The sequence below is a fragment of the Pistacia vera genome, unplaced genomic scaffold (assembly GCF_008641045.1).
Source record: "Pistacia vera cultivar Batoury unplaced genomic scaffold, PisVer_v2 Contig880, whole genome shotgun sequence".
Lineage (NCBI taxonomy): Eukaryota > Viridiplantae > Streptophyta > Magnoliopsida > Sapindales > Anacardiaceae > Pistacia > Pistacia vera.
Window position 1 is genome coordinate 336367 of NW_022196757.1, and position 22165 is coordinate 358531.

Sequence of the window (22165 nt, forward strand, 5' to 3'; positions counted from 1 at the left end):
AGTCCACGAACTAATCAACACTCCTCGTAAAATTAATTCAAAAGAAAACTTGACATATTATAATATTATAGTAAGCATTATTGTTCAAAAAATCTATGCCTTTGGTACACATTGCTCCAATAAGATTGTATTGATAAAACTGTACATTTTCAAGACAAATCTTTCAAATACTATGTCAATTCTAAAATCAATCGGAGGCCTTGCATTAATTATCCATAGTATTTCCTTCTGTATGAGCCCATTAATACTAGCAGGCCGATCTTGCACCCATTAAGCCCAAAATGCGTGACGAAATTCGAGTCATGCTGAGCCCGACTTAGCCCAATATATATAAACCTTACAACTTCATTCTGAATTCCCAAAAAACGCAACAATGGTCAGACCTTCATCCACCGAAACTCCTTCTCCTTCTTCTTCTTCATCCCATTCGGTGTCTCCTCTTCAAACATTTTTAGTCCACCTGATTTGTGGAGTAGGCTTAGGCGCCGGATTCTGGGTGGCCCACAACGTCTATTCCATCAATCTCGTCTCTCATCCTTCGGACACTCTCCGTTTGATCTGGGTACTGTACATTTGTTTTCTTTCACTTTTTGTCATCAAATTCAAATTTATAATCTGGGTTACTCATTAATTTTGTTTCAACACTGTAATTTAGGTTATCGAGAGCCCAATTGTTATTCTTCTTTACAGCTATTTTTGGAAAAATCCCGACAAAGCCTCGGTAATTTACATTATATTTTGTTAATCCACAAAATAAATTTGCTCCTTTTTGGGAATTTTTTTTTATGTGGAAAATGCTACAGTTCAACTTTTATATTTGTGCACTATCTAATGTATAGGGAAGAGTACAAGGAAACAAAAAAATTAAATTTATTTTATGAGCGCAAATAATGTGGCAATAAAAGAGCAATGCATGTTTATGCTTATATGTATATGGAAGTTTGCGGTAATGTTACCGAATTACAGTTTGCTAGAGTACTTGCCTTGTAATGTTACTGGGATGATATTGACCATTGGATTTGTTTTTATATAAGTGCATAGTTCCAATTAAAGAAACTTTAGGTTAATAACTTAATATGGCCTGGTATATTAGTGCGACTGTAATTTGCAACTTTTAAGCAACTTTTAAAATGAAATGCTTGCTAATATTCATTTGTAACCTTATAGTTTCTTAGCGTGGTAACTTTAGGCTAAGCTCTTGGATTCTTGATCCAAGGGCTGAGATTCTTTTAAAAAAATTAAACGTTGTGTAGAAAAGCAGGCTATTTAACAGAGTTCTGTGGTCTAGCAACTCTATTTCTTAATGATAAGATGTTCCATGTAGCAAGTGTATGCCATATGTTATTTGGAAAAAAAATATTACATTAACTTTACTGTGATTTTGATTTAGCATTAGACCTATTTATGGAACATTTTATACTTGTAATATTTACAGATCATATTTCACTACAAATTTGGCAATAATGTTACAAATATGATGTTTCATGCAATGTGTGACGATTTATATAAAAATCTTTCCCATCCCCTCACTGATATTGTTGAAGACCTAAGGTTATTTGATATTGGTTTTTTATGTGCTTTTTTATTTCTTTCCTTTATATTTTTGTAACAGTATTTCAAAGCTGTGGCACGAGGCCTACTGGGACTCTCTGTTGGTTAGTCTGATATTCGTGTTTCTCCTTTCTACTCTGTCTTGTTCAATTTTTTTACTTTTCTGCATACTGTTTCACTTGTTTTATTTAGTATAGTTTCTATTTGTGGATTTTATATCTGTACGGATACAAATGTTTAGCATGGTTGTATGTTTTCTTCTATTTAGTCTGAAGATAAAGCAGAACTTATGTTGCAACATACAATGAGTGATGTTGCTCATTCTGCTTTAGATTTTGAATGAAACAATATCTTTTTTCAATATTAATATTAGTTTTTATTTCCTTGGTTTGTAATGATGTGTATTTGATTTTGAAGATTGTTGGATTAGTTTGTTTTACAGTCTAAATAAGAAATTTTTGTGGAGCATTTAAATGTGGCTTGATGAAGATTCATTGTCTTTGTAGGTTCAATGTACTTCTAGTGGAAATGTTTATGTTATATGCTTTACTTTTTTTAGCTTCAATAATTTTGTTATTGAAGTTAATGGATGAAGTTTTTACCTGCTTATAAGCAAATTTGTGGCATGTGTGTGTCATTTTTCCATCTAATTTGAAGATGGAAGGAAATTGTTGGGATCCCACATTGAAAGGGAAAAGGGTGGGCATGTGGGTTATAAAGGCTTAGACACCCTCCCTTGACAAGCCGGTTTTCCAAGGAGAGTTCTATCCAAGCCCATGAAAGACCCATGGCCCAACCCAAATTATTGAGTTATTAGAGTGGGTTCCTATCAATTGGTATCAGAGCATGATCCTACGCCTATGTGGCAGCGCACGCGTGGCAGGCTGACCCGTGGCAGGCTGACCTTGGGCCCGGGCTGCTACCCCGAGAAAGGGCATGGAGGCCCGAAGGAAAAGGGGATCCGCGTAGTCACCCAAGGGGTAAAGAGGCCGACGGGGGTAAAGAGGCCGACGTGGACGTCGGTTGCGGAAGCATGGTGGAATGTTGGGATCCCACATTGAAAGGGAAAAGGGTGGGCATGTGGGTTATAAAGGCTTGGGCACCCTCCCTTGACAAGCCGGTTTTCCAAGGAGAGTTCTACCCAAGCCCATGAAAGACCCATGGCCCAACCCAAATTATTGAGTTATTAGAGTGGGTTCCTATCAAAAATGGTTATAAATGGGTCCTTAAAGAAATGTTTTCCAGTTACAATGAGTGATCTCCAAGTCATGTGTCTGGCTTTGGATTATAATGTAAGAAACTTGTGTCAGTGTTTAGAGAAATATAGCTTGGTTTAGACTAGCACTACCTTGTAAAAACGCTTGGTAAAATGAAAGGATCATATATGTTTTGTTTAACATCTCATGTATGTCTTTATTTTTAGGCAAGGGTTTCTGTTCCCTTTGTTTTTTCTGCATAACATAAAATAATTGATCCATCTTCTACTTTGTAGGGGCTCTTATAAATGCTTTAGGAGCTATTGCTTTGGGTGCACCTGTGGGCATTCAGTATGTGGAATAAGGGTAGATAAAAATTTGTGCCTTTTACAGTTATTATGGAAACAGAAGTCACAGTTGAGGTCAAAATGGGGTCACTCATAGTTCCTTAAACAACACCTTTCTTCACTGTCAGGTACACAAATTCCCTACATTTTCTACAAGTGGCTTGCCTGTTTCCTTTCAAAACTTTCTGAATTTTGCTCTTCTCCAAAAATAGAAAGTAAAACTTTAATATAATGGATAAAGTTGGGTGGGGAATGCATTTCAAAAATTGTTTTAATTGTCCAAATCTCAACTGTGACTTTGTTTCAAAATTGTGGAGACAGAATGTGTCAAGATAATTTTGGATTAAGTGTATTTAACCGTAAATAACTTGTAGATGTAATTGTTTATTGGTTTTAATAAAATTAAGTTTTTTTACAAAATGTGCATTGATCATGTCTATTTCTTATTGGATACAGGTATATGAAAAATACCTTTGATTGGTCTCTTTTAATGTCACTGTTCACTGTAAGTACATGACTTATTTCAGTTTTTCCTGCTGTACTATAACTGAGAAATTGCAGTTGGAAGTCTGTTGAATTAAACTTCATGTCCTGTATATAATGCTGCACATACATTGCAGATATAAAATGTCACAAATGTTATATGAAAGAAGTTTTCGTCCAATTTCTTTTATATTATTATTACTCTCCAATATATATATATGCACAGTGGCAACAAGTTAGCTGCATTTGAATTTTGTCAGACTTCATTTGTGTTATTCTATTATATATTACTGCTTTTTTATCTTGTGTACTGGCAGTTTGTTCCTGCTGCTTCGGTATATGGTTCATCATGGGAAGATTGGCGACATATATTTGCACATACGAAGTAAGCCTTCTCTTATTTTTTGGTGGTTTATTCTCTATATTTAGGCATTAATTCATGCAGTATATGTTTCATTTATTGACAAGGATATATAATTGCACAATAATTACTAGATTTAGGATGCATGCAAGGTTGTGATGTGTTTGTACCAAATCTTGCAGTGAAATCATAATTGAGTTTCCCTCGATTTTGTTCATGGAGTCTGCATGTTGGCCTCAACTGTTATTTGGAGTGTGTTTCCATATACGTCCATCAAAGTGACGAGAAGTAAACATTGACAGTAATAGGATTTTTGTTTTGTTTTAGCTTTGTTTCTGTTTTCTCTCATGCTTTATTGGATCAGGAACTTTATTGTATTTTTCTTAGACTTAATAGAGCTCAATAAAAGAATGTATTGAATGAAATTAGTGAATTGAAGTTGTGATACAACTTTTACTTGCTGATGTGAAATTTGAATCTATTTACTCTTTAGGCCAAATGGATCTGTAGACTATATGATTTGTCTACCAGTGCATGGAGCTGTTATTGGAGCTTGGTTTGGCGCTTGGCCAATGCCGCTTGATTGGGAGAGGCCATGGCAGGTAAGTTGTCATTTCCCCCGTTTACTTCATATAACAGGCCATTGTAGGTGTTCTATCAGTTTGTTACCAACCCTTATAAATTAATGAATAATTGGTGAAGTTTTTTTTTTTTTTTTTTTAAATTCTGACTATCTGCTTGTGCTTCTTCTGGATTGTGTATAATATAGGGATAAGCATTTCAGAAATTTTAACTTATCTTGTATCTAGGTTTGTGATATATATTATGATGTTTATATCTGTCAAGCATATGCTCAACTTGGCTGGTTTTAAAGCTGGATTGTTGTTCCTTTACTGGATGAATGTGGTGTTTGAGCTGCTTGTTTTCTATTTAGGCTTGAATGATCTCATTTTCAATTCACAGGAATGGCCGATTTGTGTGAGTTATGGAGCCTTGGCAGGGTATCTGATCGGAATGGTGGCATCTCTTGGCTTTGTACTCATTCGTCGAAGACAACATCATCAAAAAGGAGACTAGCTGTCAAGTAATTATCAATTAATAGTCGAGTCAAGTATGTGTTCTTGGATTTTTCCCAGAAATAGAGCTGCTTCTGTTTTTCACTCCAGTGTGATTTGTTTTAGTGGCTAGGGCTTAGTCTTTTGGTGCATTCTTGTTGGGGCTTATAGTTAATCCAATGCAAAGATAAAAATTGAAAAATCTATTTATTTCTTGTTTGTGCTATGCAAAATGAGCTTTCATTTACATGAACTGCTGCTCGTTCCGCTACACGTGTTCTTAATGAGCAATTGAAAATTGATAAATTGAGCGAAAGCCTAGAATTCAGAATTCCCTTGCATTGTAAGTTGAATGTTTATTATTTGAGCAGTTAGATTTTTCATTTGTTTGATAAAATTGAAATGGAGCGATTGGATATTTACTTCAAAGGGATAATCACTTTAAACGCCTCAAGGTTTGCCCGAAAACCAATAAATCGCCTCAGGTATCGATATTAACTTACAAGCCCCTGCAACTTTAAATTCAAAAGTCACTTTTTTTCCTCCTATCATTTTACCAACTTAAAACACTTTCTTTTTTATTCCACATTTTTTTTTAATAAATAATTTAAAATTATTAAAATACTAGAATAGTTTCCCCACAATTTATTATTTATTTAAAAAAAATAATCTCAATTGTTTTGGAGGAAAAGATTAGTACTGAAAAATCATTATTTTCATTTTGTCTTGATCAAAATTATTTTAAGGTTTATTATAATTTTCGAGCCTCTGTTTATCTCATAATATAAGCTTCAAAACATTTGCTTCAATTCTTTTTTTAAATAAACATTAATCTTTACCTATTTTTTAAATTCATTTATCTTCACCAAATTAATTTTTAATTTGAATTTTTTTATTATTTAATTAAATGTTTGTTTAGATTTATTTAGATTTATTTAGATAAATAATTTAAAATTATTAAATGTTTGCTTCAATTCATTTATCTTCACCAAATTGAGTAATGAACACTTCGCAGCGACCACAAAAGGCTCGAAAGAAAGAGCCGATCACCTTCTGCGAAAAGGAAGCAGCTCGCTTGCACCATCCTCACGAGGACGCCCTGGTGATCACGCCCCTGATAGGGTGTCATAATGTCTGCAGAATGCTTGTGGACAACGGATGCGCTGTGAACATCCTGTTCAAGACCGCTTTCGATAGAATGAACCTAGACGAGACCGACTTGAAGCCTGCCTCGATACCTCTTTACGGTTTTACAGGGGACCACCTAATCCCAAAAGGAACTATCCAGCTACCAGTCACGCTCGGTGACTACGACGAGGTGACTAGGGTTACCGAATTTTTGGTCGTGGACTGCCCATCGGCCTTTAATGGAATCTTAGGGCGACCTCTGTTGAGAAGCTTCAAGGCAGTCACTTCCATTTATCACCTCAAGATGAAGTTCCCCACTCCAACGGGGATAGGGGAAGTAAGCAGATCACAAAGCGCATCTCGCGAATGCTATGTAAAAGCGGTGCAGATGGCAGACAAGGGAAAGGGCATTTCGCGATGTGTGCCCCGCCAGGCTATGGCGATCAGTCGGATCCAGCCATAGCCTGGTCCAGCGGAGGATAACATAGATCCGCGAATCCAGGAAATCCCTCCTAGTGGCCTGGTTGAGGATCTGTTCGAAATTTCGGTTGATCCAAAAGAGTCGAGCCGAGTGTTAAGCGTTGGAAGCTGTCTCAACCCTCAGCTCGCTTCCGAACTGATAAGCTTCTTAAAGGAAAACATTGACGTGTTTGCCTGGTCTCATGCAGATATGGTCGAGATTAGCCCGGACATTATTTGCCATTCATTAAACGTCAGCAGTGAAGCCAAACCGGTTGGCCAGAAAAGAAGAGCGATGGATCCGGAGCGGTACGCCGCACTAAAATCAGAAGTGGAGAACCTTCTCCGAAATGGGTCCATTCGAGAGGCTCTCTACCCAACCTGGGTTGCCAACCCGGTCCTAGTAAAGAAGCCAAACGGCAAGTGGCGGACCTGCGTTGACTTCAGCGACCTCAACAAGGCTTGCTCGAAAAACAGCTTCCCTCTGCCGAGAATCGACCAGCTCGTTGATGCCACGTCAGGGCACGAGTTGCTAAGCTTCATGGATGCGTACTCAAGATACAATCAAATCCCAATGTATGGGCTAGACGAGGAGCATACATCCTTCATTACGGACCGAGGGCTATACTGTTACAAAGTCATGCCTTTCGACCTCAAGAATGCGGGCGCGACCTATCAGAGGCTGGTCAACCAAATGTTCTCCGACCAGATCGGGAAGACAATGGAAGTCTATGTGGACGACATGCTGGTCAAATACCAGGTCGCCTCAGAACATATTGCACATCTCGCTGAGATGTTTGACATCCTCCGGTTGCACAGAATGAAGCTAAACCCTCTCAAGTGTTCGTTCGGGATGTCATCAGGAAAGTTCCTAGGGTATATGGTTAATCAGCGGGGCATAGAAATAAACCCCGAGAAGATTCAAGCTCTGCTCGATATGGAGAGCCCGACCAGCAAAAAGCAGGTCATGAGTCTAAATGGGCGGATAGCGGCACTTAGTCGCTTCATATCGAGATTAACAGACCGCTGCTTACCATTTTTCAATGTTCTGAAGGCCAACAAGAAATTCGAATGGACTCCCAAATGCGAACAGGCGTTCCAGAGTATAAAAGAACACCTCGGGAAGCCACCTCTCCTCTCTAAGCCTCTTCCACAGGAAATCCTGCTCATCTATATGTCCATATCTCAGTTCGCGGTCAGTGCAGCTTTAGTACGGGAAGAGGAAAAGGCGCAGTGGCCAGTGTATTATGCAAGCAAGCGCCTATCGGATGCCGAGATGCGGTATCCGAAAATGGAACGACTAGCCTTTGCTCTGCTGATCGCGTCTAGAAAGCTGCGACCTTACTTCCATGCCCATATGCTCAACGTAATGACTAATTACCCCCTCAAGCAGGTCCTCCAGAAACCAGAAGCCTCGGGTAAACTTCTCAAATGGGCCATGGAGTTGAGCCAGTTCGACCTGAAGTACAAGCCCAGGTCAACCATTAAAGGGCAAGCCGTTGCAGACTTCATCATAGAATTTTCCTATCCCCCAAGCGAGCAACAGCCTAGCGAAGTCGTGCAAGGAAGTATTCAGAACCTGTCGACTTGGAACCTCTATGTCGACGGGTCATCAAACAGGAAAAGAGCCGGTGCGGGTCTTCTCCTTGTAAGCCCTGAGGGGGCTCGAATTCATGGTATTCTGCGATTCGGGTTTAAGGCGACCAACAATGAGGCAGAGTATGAAGCCCTGCTCGCCGGGTTGCGACTTGCCAAAGAAATGGGTGCAACCGTGGTCAGCATTTACAGCGACTCTATGCTGGTCATCAACCAAATTCTAGGAGAATACCAAGATAAGGAAGAGAACATGATCTGCTACCTGAAAGAAGCTAAGACCACTCTCGGGTCGTTCGAACACTTTGAAATCACTCAGATCCCCAGAGATAGCAATTCTATAGCGGACGCCCTAGCAAAGATAGCATCGTCATTAGATTCCGAGGCTCCAGATAGCATTCATGTTCGTATCGTGGATGCTTCAACTATCAGCTCAGCCGAACAGGCCGTAAATACGACTCAACTGGATTCTTGGATGACTCCCATTTTCTAGTACCTCAAGGATGGGACCCTGCCAGACGACAAGGTCGAGGCAAGAATCCTGCGAGTAAGATCTGCTCGTTACGCACTCATCGAAGACCAGCTGTATAGGAGAGGATTCAGTGCCCCTCTCCTCCGATGTGTAACCAGTGAAGAAGCAATCTACGTCATGAGAGAAATTCACAAAGGAATCTGCGATAATCACATAGCTGCTCGATCTCTTGCGAACAAAGTTGTTCGCCAGGGATATTATTGGCCCCGAATCCAAGAAGATACGCACAATTTTGTTAAGAAATGTGACAAGTGCTAGCGGTTCGCGAACATTCCGCGAGCCCCCTCACACGAGCTGATAACGATGTCTAGCCCCTGGCCATTTTCCATATGGGGGATCGACCTTATCGGTCCCATGCTAGTTGGAAAGGGAGGGGTCAAATATGCCGTGGTCGCGGTAGATTATTTCACAAAATAGGTAGAAGCTGAACCGCTAGCCGCGATCACGATCAGAAAGCTGAAAGACTTCATTTTCAAGAACATAGTGTGTCGCTACGGAATTCCTCACACCCCTATCTCGGATAATGGAAAACAATTCGATAACTAGGAGTTCAAGCAGTTCTGCGACGAACTGGGCATCCATAAAAAATTCGCCTCAGTCGCCAGACCGCAAGCAAACGACCAAGTTGAAGCAGTCAACAAGACCATCAAGCACACTCTAAAGGCCAAACTTGGGGCAGCCAAAGGAAATTGGGCTGACGATCTCCCCGAAGTCTTATGGGCTTATAGGTCAACTCCAAGAACTTCCACCTCAGAAACCTCTTTTTCGCTAGCCTATGGCTACGAAGCAATGATTCCTGTAGAGGTGGGAACTGGTTCTTTTCGGAGAGACTTGTATGACAAGGTTGAAAACGAGGCACTAATAAGGGCAAGTTTGGATCTCGTTGAAGAGCACCGCAGCAAGGCTTCGTTAAGGATAGCAGCCTACCAACAGCAGGCAAAGAGGTTTTTTGATTCAAAGGTCAAACGAAGAGACTTTCAGGTCGGGGACTTTGTGCTAAAGGAAGTTCTCCTTAGGACCAGAGAGCCAAGTGCAGGGGTACTAGGACCTAACTGGGAAGGACCGTACCGGGTCGACAAGGTGAGCAGACCGGGGACTTACCATCTCAAAAGATTGAACGGTTCTAAAGTATCCCGAGCTTGGAATGCTGAGCACCTCCGACCATACTATCAGTAATCCCGAACTCAGCTCTCAGTTTTTGTTAGTTTCCTCTTTAATGTAAAAGTATTATTTTGTTCGCTTGAAACAGTTCGCATGCGTTCTGTTCACGTGTAAGAATTCGTATGTAATTGCCTATGTAAATCTGGATTGTAAACTGTACTTATGTATGAAAAGGTGAACAACAATTGAAAGCAAAATGTATTTCCATTTATATACAAGAAAAGGTAAGACCCAATCTCTATGGGGTCAAGACTCGTTACACTATGGCTGGTCAGGGGGATCCTTCGAAGCAGGACCAGAACCCCCTGCCTGGTCGGATCATCAGGTGGCCGCTGCTGCTTGGTCATCTTACTCCGCCAGAACCCGCAAAGTCTTTTGCCACCCCTCTAGGAGGTCAAAAATATCCAGATTCGGGTTCTTTGGTCATAGGGTATAAATGGACCAGATCGTCCAGTCGGCGGCCTTGTCCTCGACCTCCTCTGACTGGATTCGCATTTCTTCAGTCAATAAAGCGATTCTTTCCCGACTCTCCTGGAGCTCGGCCTCGAGAGCTAGCCTTTCCTTTTCAGAAGCCTCCCTTTCTTGTTCAGCTCGCTGAGCCCATGCGGAGGTCGTCTGGAGCTGCTGGTCCTTCTCTCCGACCTCCTTGGAGAGCCTAGCAGTTGTCTTCTGAAGCTCCCTCACTTCCTCCACACGTCGCTCAAACTCCGCCTTTTGGAAGTCCACTGTCTGCAAATCGGCATCTTTTTGGTTCAGATACTTGTTCGCCGCTTCGAACGCTTGCGTTCTCTCTACTTCGACGGACTCCAGGCTTTGTTTGAGCTTCGCGACCTCCTCCTTTAGGTCGTTTGTCCCCTTCGCGGCCCCTAGCCGAGTCTTCTCCATAGACATCCTCATCGCAAGCAAGGCCTGCGAACAAGAAGTGTTAGAATAAAGAATTAGAACCAAGACGGGCTACTTTAAGAGCAGTTCGCTTACCTTGCTTAGATGTTGGAACGACGTGGTCATCAGGTCGTCACCCATATAAACGAACTCATCATACGACTTCGATAGTCCACACTCGAGCAGAGAATAGACTATCGGCTACAGGTATTCGGGCAGACTCCCCAATGAGTCCAGCACTGGTGCGTCCTTCGCCTTGTCGGCAGTGATCGCCTCACTCACGGGTTCCTTGCCCAACCTCCTTGAGTCCTGTCGCGACCTCAAAGGTTCTACCTCAAATTCGTTCTCTGACTCGTCGACCTAAATCTGCTTCCTCTTCTTTGACCTCTGGGCCAGAGCCTTCCGCCTTGGGCGAGCAGGTGGTGCCTGTGCGACCTGTTCTGTCCTGGTCACTTCTTGCACAGGACGGGGCTGGAAAGACGCGGCTGTTCTCACCAGTTATGCCGGAATGGGACGAGCAGCTTCAACTGCTCTCTCTCTTCTCGATCGAGGGAAGATGAACGGTGCTCGGCGAGGCTGCTCGGACTCCTTCAGAGGCATAGTTGCTGCATGCAAGTACATTAGTAAACAAAATTATTCTGCGACCAGAAGGAAATCAATGTAACTTACCTTATAGGGGCTCTAAAGACGCGTTGTTGCTAATAAAACCGTACTTTCGCAAGTTCGCGGTTGTCATGAGCTTCCTCGCGTCCCGGCTTTCCTCAGGAAGAACTCTAAAAGACATGAGCCTATCCGGGTTGTCAAGCAGGTCTTGGCTGGTCGTTCTATTAACTGCAAAAGAAGAAAGCAGGTCGTTGTTATAAAGCATGCAAACAGACAATGAACCTAGCGAAGAAGAACCTACTTGGTTTCTGAAAGCGGCAGTAGCCGTCATAGTAGAAAAAGAAGAATTTTATCTCGTAGGCCCCCGCGTTACTGGGATAGCTATGTATCCCATCGGCGATGGTAGGTCGCCGGGACAAGTAATACGAATCCTTGTCCCTACTCTTTTTAAGATAATAGGCGATACCGAGTTCCACCGCCGTTGGCTCGCCCAAGCCACTCTCGCAGCACGCGATGTACATCGCGACGACGATGACATACGCGTTTGGCGTCAGCTGCATCGGTGCGATCCCGAAGTGATCCAGGACCGACCTGATGAAAGGATGGAAGGGAATCATCCCCCTACCCTTAAAGATCTCTTCGGAGATCGCAGCAAGGCCATCTGAAGGATGCCGTGACGACCGGGTGTTGTCAAGGAACACCTCTGCACAGACGTCGTACTGCTTTTTAATCCTATCAAACTCTTCTCGGGTGCGAACCGAGAAGACGTCAAGGGATGCGTCCTCGGGAACGTCCCGCGAGGACGAGCTGGACGCTTCCTCGGGTCTGGACGTTGACGGTTCCATTCCAGAGTCTGCAACACCGACAGACACGGTCATTTTAGCCTTCGCATGTTGTCCCGTGCGACGGCATGGGACAAATTCTGTAAACCCTAACAGTGACTCGAGCCAACATCCACGGCTCGAATCCGACGACGGCGTCGTGCCTCTGGTGAAACACCAGGAGACCCAACGCCATTGCCCACCAACCAAACAAAAAGGAAGAAGAAAAAGGATCTTACCTTCTGGGACACGTGACCAAGGCCGAATCTTGTTTCAGATATTTGAGAGGCGCCAATCGGAAAAGAAGAACTTCCGGTTTGCAAAGGCTTGTCACTCGAGGCAAAAGAGGATTTTGGTGGCGTCATCTGAAAAATGTGAGCTTTTATATGGACTGCGAATCGACGGTTGCCACCTCTCGGAACCGAAACGACAGCTTTCTCTCTCTCCCCGCATAAAATGCGCCCCACATCGCATTAAATGCCGTGATGAGGGTTGTCGTTTCAAATGCGTCGTGCAATTAATGCTGTCAAAACGATGCCGGGTCAGCACACAACGCATTTAATGCGCTTGCCAGACGCTTTAACACGTGCAGAGCGCCTGACAGCGCAAAAATAGGTTCATTGAATCTCCAACCCTAAGGCACGGAAAGGAACGTCCGAAGAAAGCCAGGTCGCTAGGATGATGATTGTTAGGTCGTTTAGGCAATGAATTGTGCGAGGTCGTGTTCGCCAAAGGCCCTGTCCCGAGCTTCTCCCATTCAGGTCGAAGTGACCAGAACCTCCAATCGCAGCATGACTTAGTTTCCAAGGTTCGATCCTCAAACCTTAAAAACTAGGGGACTTCTGTTATGCCTGGGAAATCAAGGGCTGACGTGGAGTCACGTGATGAAGCGAGACCTGCTCCCGTCAGAACGGTAAGCGCACGTCAGGCCTGCCAAGCGCCGTGGAGCTCCCACGTGTCCGTTTCCCTGCTCCAAATCGCGTGAAATCAGCTTGGGAAATGGGCAATGAGACGTAAAGCCGGATTATGTCCTAACATTCACACCAATCCAAGGATTTAATGATGATTACACGCATTCAACTTGATATAAAAAGAGGAAGACCCCTTCATTAGGGGGATTCGGCTATTTTTACACTTGAACTCTCTCTCTCTCTAGAAACTGTATATTTACTTTCCCCAATCATTTGTAAGTCAGTCCGCTTTTGTGACCTGACCCACCATATTAATACAAATCAGTGTATGTAGGACTTGATACCTTAGCATCCGAACCACTTTAAAAGCTCTCATTGCATTTATTTCGTATTCTCTATCCATAATCACGTGTGTTTCTTGATCAATCAATGTTGCGCACGTGTCGATTAGTTGGTGTTAGAATCTAGCATCAACAATTACAAATAATAATATCCATCTATACCATGATTTGTTGAGTTGTACAAGACTATACTAGGATGTAAATCTGAAAAATAGGAAATTAGTTTATTGTGTCTACAATTATAGTGTATTGTAACAGTATATATAGATCTTTGTTCATCAATGATATCAAGAAATATCAACTTGTTCCTAATGCTTGGCAAGTGTTTCATATATTTTTCTCTCAAAAGCTTTGTTGAAATCTATGTTTTCTCGATGCCATTCTGTGAAACTTATGTTAATGGCATTGAGTATGGGCTTGCAAAATTCTTCCAACTGCATGTCTATCTTACCATCAACTTCCTCCACAAATTGTTCTATGTGATCTTGCTTTTCAAGAACATCAGCTAAAACTAGCTCCATCTTGACCGTTTTGATCTCCATGGATCCTTGTGCATTGCGAGATCTCGAGCAGCCACAGGGTTTCTTCCCTTGCTTGTGTCTCTTCTTGCACCAAACTTGCATCAATCACTTTACTTTCATCAACCATGGTTCTCCTTTCTTGAGATCTGAACCCTCGCTCTAATACCAACTGTCACGACCTTAATGAATCGTGCAACTTTAGAGCCTAAATGGTGGCGGTTGACTCTAAGTAAGCCTGAAAACACACACACAAAAATCTCAAGAAAATCTAAAGAATACCAAAAGAAAGAGAGGGAGAGAAAACTCTCTTGTATTATTATTGTTTTCAAAATAATACAATGCTTGGAATCAAAATAACCCAACATTAGCTAGCTTTATATAGGAGTTTATAACTATATCTGAGGGTCCAAATCCATACAAATCCAATAGATTGGATGACCAAGATTAATCATATTAGAATAAGAATCATAATCTTATTCTGCTGTCTAGTTGGGTGAGGAATATTCTAGAGCATTTCTAAAGCTTCTCAGCATATTCCCTAGATAATTTTTGGATCCTAGCCTCTTGTCATAGATTGGGCCCAATGGACCTCCTAATTTTGGGTTGGACGTTACACTAGGCTGGTCTTCTCTATCTCAATCCAATTATTGACACAATACTTCTTGTATCCATTATCAATATATTCCCCCCTATTATCATAATGCAAACACTTTACCCTTAAGTTTGTCTTATTCTCAATCATGACTTATCACTTTTTTGCAAGCATAAAAAAAATCAAATTTATTCTTCAAAAAATAACTCATACCGTTAGATTGATGACTTTAATATAATATTGTAAAATTAAATCAAATATATTGATATGACCTAACCTTATTAAATTTTTAAATATATTTAGCGTATGATCCAATTTTTGACACTATTTTTTTGTACACACTTTATTGCTACTTAATATATTAAAAGTAGAATTTTTAATTATGAGTGGATGTGGCTTCACATCACTCATTATTTATTTCCTTTTTATCGTCCTGAAGGAAGAGAATAGATGTGAATGTGAGTTCTTTGACAGCTTTCTAATTAAATCAGAAAATCATGAACATTGAAGAAAAAAAAAATCCCAAAAGAAAAGACTAGGAAAATACATAAATCCCATAGATGTATACATAAACAAATGCTTAATTTAAACGCATTACTTTGGTAGGTAGAATATATATGAACCCTTATTTTAATGATTTTAAAAACTAAATTTTCGTAATTTTATTAAAATTGATTTGCTGCTGACCGTATTACCATAACCCTAATATTGATACAGGAAATATAGTAATATCAAATATATCTACATGCATGTGTACGAAAACAAATAAAAACTAATTCTTGATAATTAAGAGGCAGTAAATAACAAAGAAAAATCCAAGCCCAAGCTCAATTCTTAGTTGTACAGTTTTGTTTGCTTGTGTGTGGTGTCTTCTTCTACATGAATTTTGCAAGTCCAGTCGTCTGCATGCCAAAATACAATTGACCCCCACGTCAAGAGCCCAAGCAACCAGATCTAGTCAAATTATATGTGCTGTGTTCAGATGGGAAAAACATAAAATCGCCAAAGACCTAGCTCTTATTGGATACGAAATGAAACAAGTGGCTGTGAGTTCTGCTTGGACCATTTTGACGATTTGGATTAATTAATTACCAGTTTATATATAGTTAAATAAAAATGAAAAACAACGCGAGACATGATGTCATGATTTACGTTACGCAAAGCACTTTTATGTCTATAAATGGCTTCCACTCTCTCTTTTGGTTTATGAATTATTGATGAAGAACATGACAACTTCAATAATGAGCACTCTACTTCTTGCCTTCCTTGCCATTTCAGCAGAAGCAAGAACCTTATCAGGTAATTTACATGCATCCATGGATTATAAGCAAGCTTCTGTAATTAATTAAGGTTAATTAAGCCTTTAGTATATTTGGTAGAAAATTCTGATTTGTTAATTAACTTTATATTTTCAAAGGAATACAAAGGCATGCAAAGAAGCAACTGTTTATACATGTTTCAGCAACTCTTTTTCCTTTTTTTAATTAACATTAAAAAAGCTGGTATATATAGTTTCTCACTCTCTTCTCCTATTTTTCTTTTCTCTATATCATAGCTAGGAGTTTGATAATTATCTTGAATGAGATATCGATTCCAATGACAGTTTTATTGGGTATCTTATAATTGGAATTTCCTCTTTTTTCCGATGCTATGCGGTTTCTCTATTATTGCTACCCCAGTTAGATTCAAGTATGATACACTTTTTGTTTACTGGGAAAACCTGCATACTATCTTTCGGATCCAGGAAAAAAGCTTTTAAAGTTCTTTTTTTCCTTTTGGAAAATACAAGAGTGAAACAATCAACCTATTGATATTGGAAATTGATTATCAAACATTTTAGATGTTTGAATTACTTGCTTATCTAATCTTTCTCTTTTCCTATATAGACTGGCAAAACAAAATCTCCATGATTACTGACTATGGAAGGCATTCAAGATCACCACCACCACCTCCAAAGTCATCACCCTCACCCCATCAACTGACAACCGGTTACCAAAAGACCCTGCCATCGCCTCCACCGCCACCGAATCCATCATCATCACCAGACCAACTGACAGAAACTGGAGCTCCTTGCGTTGCAGGAAGTACTCCATGCAAAATGGTAATCACAATGGTAACTGATTATGGAAAGAGGCCGACACCAAGCGCCCCTCCAACTCCGAAGCCATCACCATCGGAGCATCAAGCGAGTGTCGAGCAATTGTTACCTAAAATATCTTCTCATTATTATTATGAAGCTTCATCTTGACTCAAGAGTGATTCAGTAATTAGAGTTTAAGAAAGATAGAGAAATTAATTGGCTAATTTGAGTTTCTTTTTTAGTGGTTGTGATAATAGGGTTGTGTATGAGGCCATTTGTGTAATAGTAGTTGGTTAAGTTTGATGGTAAGAGTCGATAAGAATGAGATTCATATTCAAATCTTGAAAACGTATTTGACTGTGAACGATATTGTATCATTGATGTTATATATCTAAATATTTTTTATCATTCTAATAAAATTATGTTATATACATTTGTTTAATTTTTTGCCTAATTAATTGATATATATATATATTATTTTTTATGGAAATTTGGAATTTTAAATGGATAGATATATGTATTTTACTATTTTATGAATGAAAATGCATGTGACTAAATACTAATCCTAGTTAAAAGACTACACGACATTTACCTAATAAAAGAGCTACCCTCACTCCTCCACCTCATGAATTAATTACGAGGAATTAAACATGTGATAAAGGCTTTAATTTCTATTTGTTAACTCATTTCTTTGGTTGTTTGCCATTCCAGCCCAAGAAAGAATTTTATGTCCGGGTAATGACAAACATTTTCTTATAATATATAATCATTTCTAGTCTTAGAATATTTGGTTGTCTCTTATGTTATACTTAAAGTTCTTGATGCTAAATTTGCTTACATTATGTTTGGAAAGAACTCTAATTTTTATTTTTAGTTTTAAATTTTGATTTTTGATTTTTTAAATATATGATCATTTCTAATATAGGATCAACGATTTCATTTAGTACCACGGGATGTTACATAAATGACTTTTCATAATAAGTATCGAATTCCAAAAGTTATACATGTAACGAGTCTTAAAAGGTGAGACCAATATTTTTATAAACTCTATTTACTTGAACATTGGAGGGATCACATCAACAAGTAGCCCTATAGGCTTCTATTGATGTTTGTTTGCTCATTTTATAAGTTGTCTTAAGTTTCTATTTTAGCAAAAAAAACAGAAGCTATTGATTTCAAAGACAAACTATTTCCAAGCCTAACATTCTTCTAAACTAGATGATCATTAATCAAACTTGAAGTAAAATGGGTCCCCGAAAGAATTAAATTGCATTATTTATTTGCAATACTAGTTTTCCCTTTTTTCGTAACAGTTATATTGAGTAATGCTACAGTCATCGAAGTAGTGCACCGAATTTTTACACTGAATAACGTGACAAAATCCTGACCGTTGATTAATTTTAACTTAATATTAATCGACGGTCAGGATTTTGTCACGTCATTCGGTGGCTGTATCATTTCCGCAGTTATATTAACCTCATCTGCTAGTTCTTTAACTTATGTCTTCTGCTTATTTATTTTAATAAGGTTAATTATCAATTTGAAGACCACTTTTAAAAAACTCGACAACAAGATATATAGATTTGAAAATACATTAAATTTAACAAAAAAGTATTGAAAAACATAAATGTTACATGTTGTAACCTTCAAAAAAAAAAAAAAAAAAAAAATGTAGCATTCTTAAAAGTTTGTTGGACCACTTTTTCTTTTTAAAAAAAAAAGGATAATTCCCTTGGGTTTTCTAAGCAAATGAAATCCAAGTTGTACGAGCCCATTAATACTAGCAGGGATCTTGCACCCATTTAACCCCAAAATGCATGACGAAATTCGAGTCATGCTGAGCCCGACTTAGCCCAATATATATAAACATTACAACTTCATTCTCAAATTCCGAAAAAAGCAAAAATGGTGAAACCTTCATCCACTGAAAGTCCTCTTTCTTCTTCTTCATCGCATTCGGTGTCTCCACTACAAACATTTTTAGTCCACCTGATTTGTGGAGTTGGCTTAGGCGCCGGATTCTGGGTAGCTCACAACATCTATTCCATCAATCTCGTCTCTCATCCTTCGGGCACTCTCCGTCTGATCTGGGTACTGTACTCTTGTTTTCTTTCACCTTTTTCCGTCAAATTTATAATCTTGGTTACTGATTAATTTTGTTTCAACACTGTAATTTAGGTTATCGAGAGCCCAATTGTTATTCTTCTTTACAGCTATTTTCGAAAAAATCCCGACAAATCCTCGGTAATTCACATTATTTTTGTTAATGATTTTATTTGCTCGTTTTTGGGATTTTTTTCATGTGAAAAACGTTACAACTTTTTTATTTGTGCTCTTCCCTACCTAATGTGTAGGGAAGAGTACAAGAAAAAAAATTAATTTTATTTTATGAGCGCAAACGATGTGGCAATAAAAGAGCAATGCTTGTTTATGCTTATATGTATATGGAAGCTTGTGGTAATGTTACTGAAATACAGTTTGCTAGAGTACTTGCCTTGTAATGTTTCTGGGATGATATTGACCATTGGATTTGTTTTTATATAAGTGCATAATTGCAATTAAAGAAACTTTATGGTTAATATGGCCTGTTATATTTGCAACTTTTAAGCAACTTGTAAAAAGAAATGCCTGCTAATGTTCGCTGGTAACCTTATAGTTTCTTAGGGTGGTAACTTTATTAGTGCGGCTAAGCTCTTGGATTCTTGATCCAAGGGCTGAGATTCTTTTAAAAAAATTAAAAGTTGTGTAGAAAAGCCGGCTATTTAACAGATCCATGTAATAAGTGTATGTCATATGTTATCTGAAAAAAAATTATTACCGTAACTTCACTGTGATTTTGGTCTAGCATTAGAGCTATTTGTGGAACATTTTATACTTATAATATTACAAGTCATATTTCACTACAAATTTGGCAATAATGTCACAAATATGATGTTTCATGCAATGTGTAATGATTTACATAAAAATTCATCCCATCCACTCACTGATATTGTTGAAGACCTAAGGTTATTTGATATTGATTTTTTATGTGCTTTTTTATTTATTTCCTTTATATTTTTGTAACAGTATTTCAAAGCTGTGGTACGAGGCCTACTGGGACTCCCTGTTGGTTAGTCTGATATTCGTGTTGCTCCTTTTTATTCTGTCTTGTTCTTTTTAACTTTTCTAAATACTGTTTCACTAGTTTTATTTAGTATAGTTTCTATTTGTGGATTTTGTATCTGTACAAATACAAATGTTTAGCACAGTTGTGTGTTTTCTTCCATTTAGTTTGAAGATAAAGCAGAACTTATGTTGCAACGGACAATGAGTGATGTCGTTCATTCTACTTTAGATTTTGAATGAAACGATATCTTTTTTCCATATTAATATTAGTTTTTATTTCCTTGGTTTGTAATGTTGTGTATTTGATTTTGAAGATTGTTGGATTAGCTTGTTATACAGTCTAAATAATAAATTTTTGTGGAGCATTTAAATGTGGCTTGATGAAGATTCATAGCCTTTGCAGGTTCAATGTACTTCTATTGGAAATGTTTTTGTTATATACATTACTTTTGTTAGCTTCAATAATTTTGTTTTTGTAGTTAACTGATGAAGTACATGCTTATAAGCAAATTTGTGGCATGTGTGTATTACTTTGTCCATCCAATCTAAAGATGGAAGGCAATGGTTATAAACGGGTCCTTAAAGAAATGTTTTCCCGTTACAATGAGTGATCTCCAAGTCATGTGTCTAGCTTTGGATTATATTGTAACAGTCTTGTGTCAGCTTTTAGAGAAATATAGCTTGGTTTAGAGTAGCACTACCTTGTAACAACGCTTGGTAAAACAAAAGGATCATAAATGTTTTGTTTAACATCTCGTGTATGTCTTTACTTTTATGCAAGGGTTTCTGTCCCCTTTGTTTTTTCTGCATAATATAAAATAACTGATCCATCTTCTACTTTGTAGGGGCTCTTGTAAATGCTTTAGGAGCTATTGCTTTGGGTGCACCTGTGGGTATTCAGTATGTGAAATAAGGGTAGATAAAAATTTGTGCCTTTTACTGTTATTATGGAAACAGAAGTCACAGTTGAGGTCAAAATGGGTTCACTCATAGTTCCTTATACAACACCTTTCTTCACTGTCAGGTACACAAAGCCCCTACATTTTCTACAGGTGGCTTTCCTGTTTCTTCTAAAACTTTATGAATTTTGCTTTTCTCCAAAATAAAATGTAAAACTTTAATATAATGGATAAAGGTGGGTGGGGAATTCACTTTAAAAATTTGTTTTAACTGTCCAAATCCAACTGTGACTTTCTTTTCAAAATTGTGGAGATGTGTCAAGATAATTTTTGATTAAATGTAATACAGTAAATACTGTAGATGAATGTTTATTTGTATTAGTAAAATTAAGTTTTTTACAAAATGTGAATTGATCGTGTCTCTTTCTTATTGATACAGGTATATGACAAACCTTTGATTATTCTCTTTTAATGTCACTGTTCACTGTAAGTACTGACTTCCTTCAATGTTTCCTGCTGTACTATACCTAAGAAATTATAGTTGGAAGTCTGTTGAATTAAACCTCATGTCCTGTATATAATGCTCCATACATTGCAGATATAAATGCACAATGTTATATGAAAGAAGTTTTTGTTCAATTTCTTTATATTATTATCACTCTCCAATATATATGAGCGAACAAGTTAGCTGCATTTGAGTTTTACCAGACTTCATATGTGTTATCCTATTATGTATTACTGAATGTTTATCTTGTGCACTGGCAGTTTGTGCCTGCTGCTTCGGTATATGGTTCATTGTGGGAAGATTGGCGACGTATATTCGCACATACAAAGTAAGCCTTCTCACATTTTTTGGTGCTTTATTTCTGTATTTAGGCATTAATTCATGTAGTATATGTGTCATTTATTGACAAGACATTAATTGCACAATAATTACTGGATTTAGGATGCATGCAAGGTTGTGATGTGTTGTACCAATCTTGGGGAAATCATAATTGAGCTTCCCTCAATTTTGTTCATGGAGTCTGCATGTTGGCCTCAACCATTGATTGGAGTGTTTTCCATAGACGTCCATTAAACTGACGAGAAGTACAAATTGACAGTAATAGGATTTGTGTTTTGTTTTAGCTTTGTTTCTGTTTTCTGTCATGCTTGTTGTATGAAGAACTTTATTGTATTTTTCTTAAACTTAATGAAGCTCAATAAAAGAATGTACTCAATGAAATCAGTGAATTGAGTGTTGGTCAAATTGTATCACTGATGTGAAATTTGAATCTATTTACTCTTTGGCCAAATGGATCTGTAGTTATATGATTTTGTCTACCAGCGCAGGGAGCTGTTATTGGAGCTTGGTTTGGCGCTTGGCCAATGCCGCTTGATTGGGAGAGGCCATGGCAGGTAGTTGTTATTTCCCGGTTTACTTCATATAATGGGCTAAAACTGAAAGCAGTTTGTAAATTTTATATCTTTTCTCTATATTTCTTATGAAACGGACATGTTATATATGAACTTATGTGCTCATTTATTGAGGATCATGGCATATT

At 38.6% G+C, this 22165-nt stretch overlaps 3 protein-coding genes across 3 annotated transcripts; all 3 read left to right on the forward strand.

The window, feature by feature from the left end:
* Positions 1-244: 244 nt before the first annotated feature.
* Positions 245-5357, forward strand: LOC116119314 (phosphatidylinositol-glycan biosynthesis class F protein-like). The gene is made up of 8 exons (XM_031405255.1): positions 245-562; positions 656-721; positions 1613-1655; positions 3044-3098; positions 3551-3599; positions 3895-3962; positions 4432-4540; positions 4902-5357. Exons 1-8 carry the CDS (start codon positions 374-376, stop codon positions 5013-5015), a joined length of 693 nt encoding a protein of 230 aa, XP_031261115.1. The 5' UTR covers positions 245-373; the 3' UTR covers positions 5016-5357.
* A 10401-nt stretch (positions 5358-15758) lies between these two features.
* Positions 15759-16801, forward strand: LOC116119315 (extensin-like). The gene is made up of 2 exons (XM_031405256.1): positions 15759-15836; positions 16424-16801. Exons 1-2 carry the CDS (start codon positions 15764-15766, stop codon positions 16783-16785), a joined length of 435 nt encoding a protein of 144 aa, XP_031261116.1. The 5' UTR covers positions 15759-15763; the 3' UTR covers positions 16786-16801.
* A 1721-nt stretch (positions 16802-18522) lies between these two features.
* Positions 18523-21451, forward strand: LOC116119316. The gene is made up of 5 exons (XM_031405257.1): positions 18523-18708; positions 18796-18861; positions 19684-19726; positions 20568-20746; positions 21387-21451. Exons 1-4 carry the CDS (start codon positions 18523-18525, stop codon positions 20633-20635), a joined length of 363 nt encoding a protein of 120 aa, XP_031261117.1. The 3' UTR covers positions 20636-20746; positions 21387-21451.
* Positions 21452-22165: the final 714 nt, after the last annotated feature.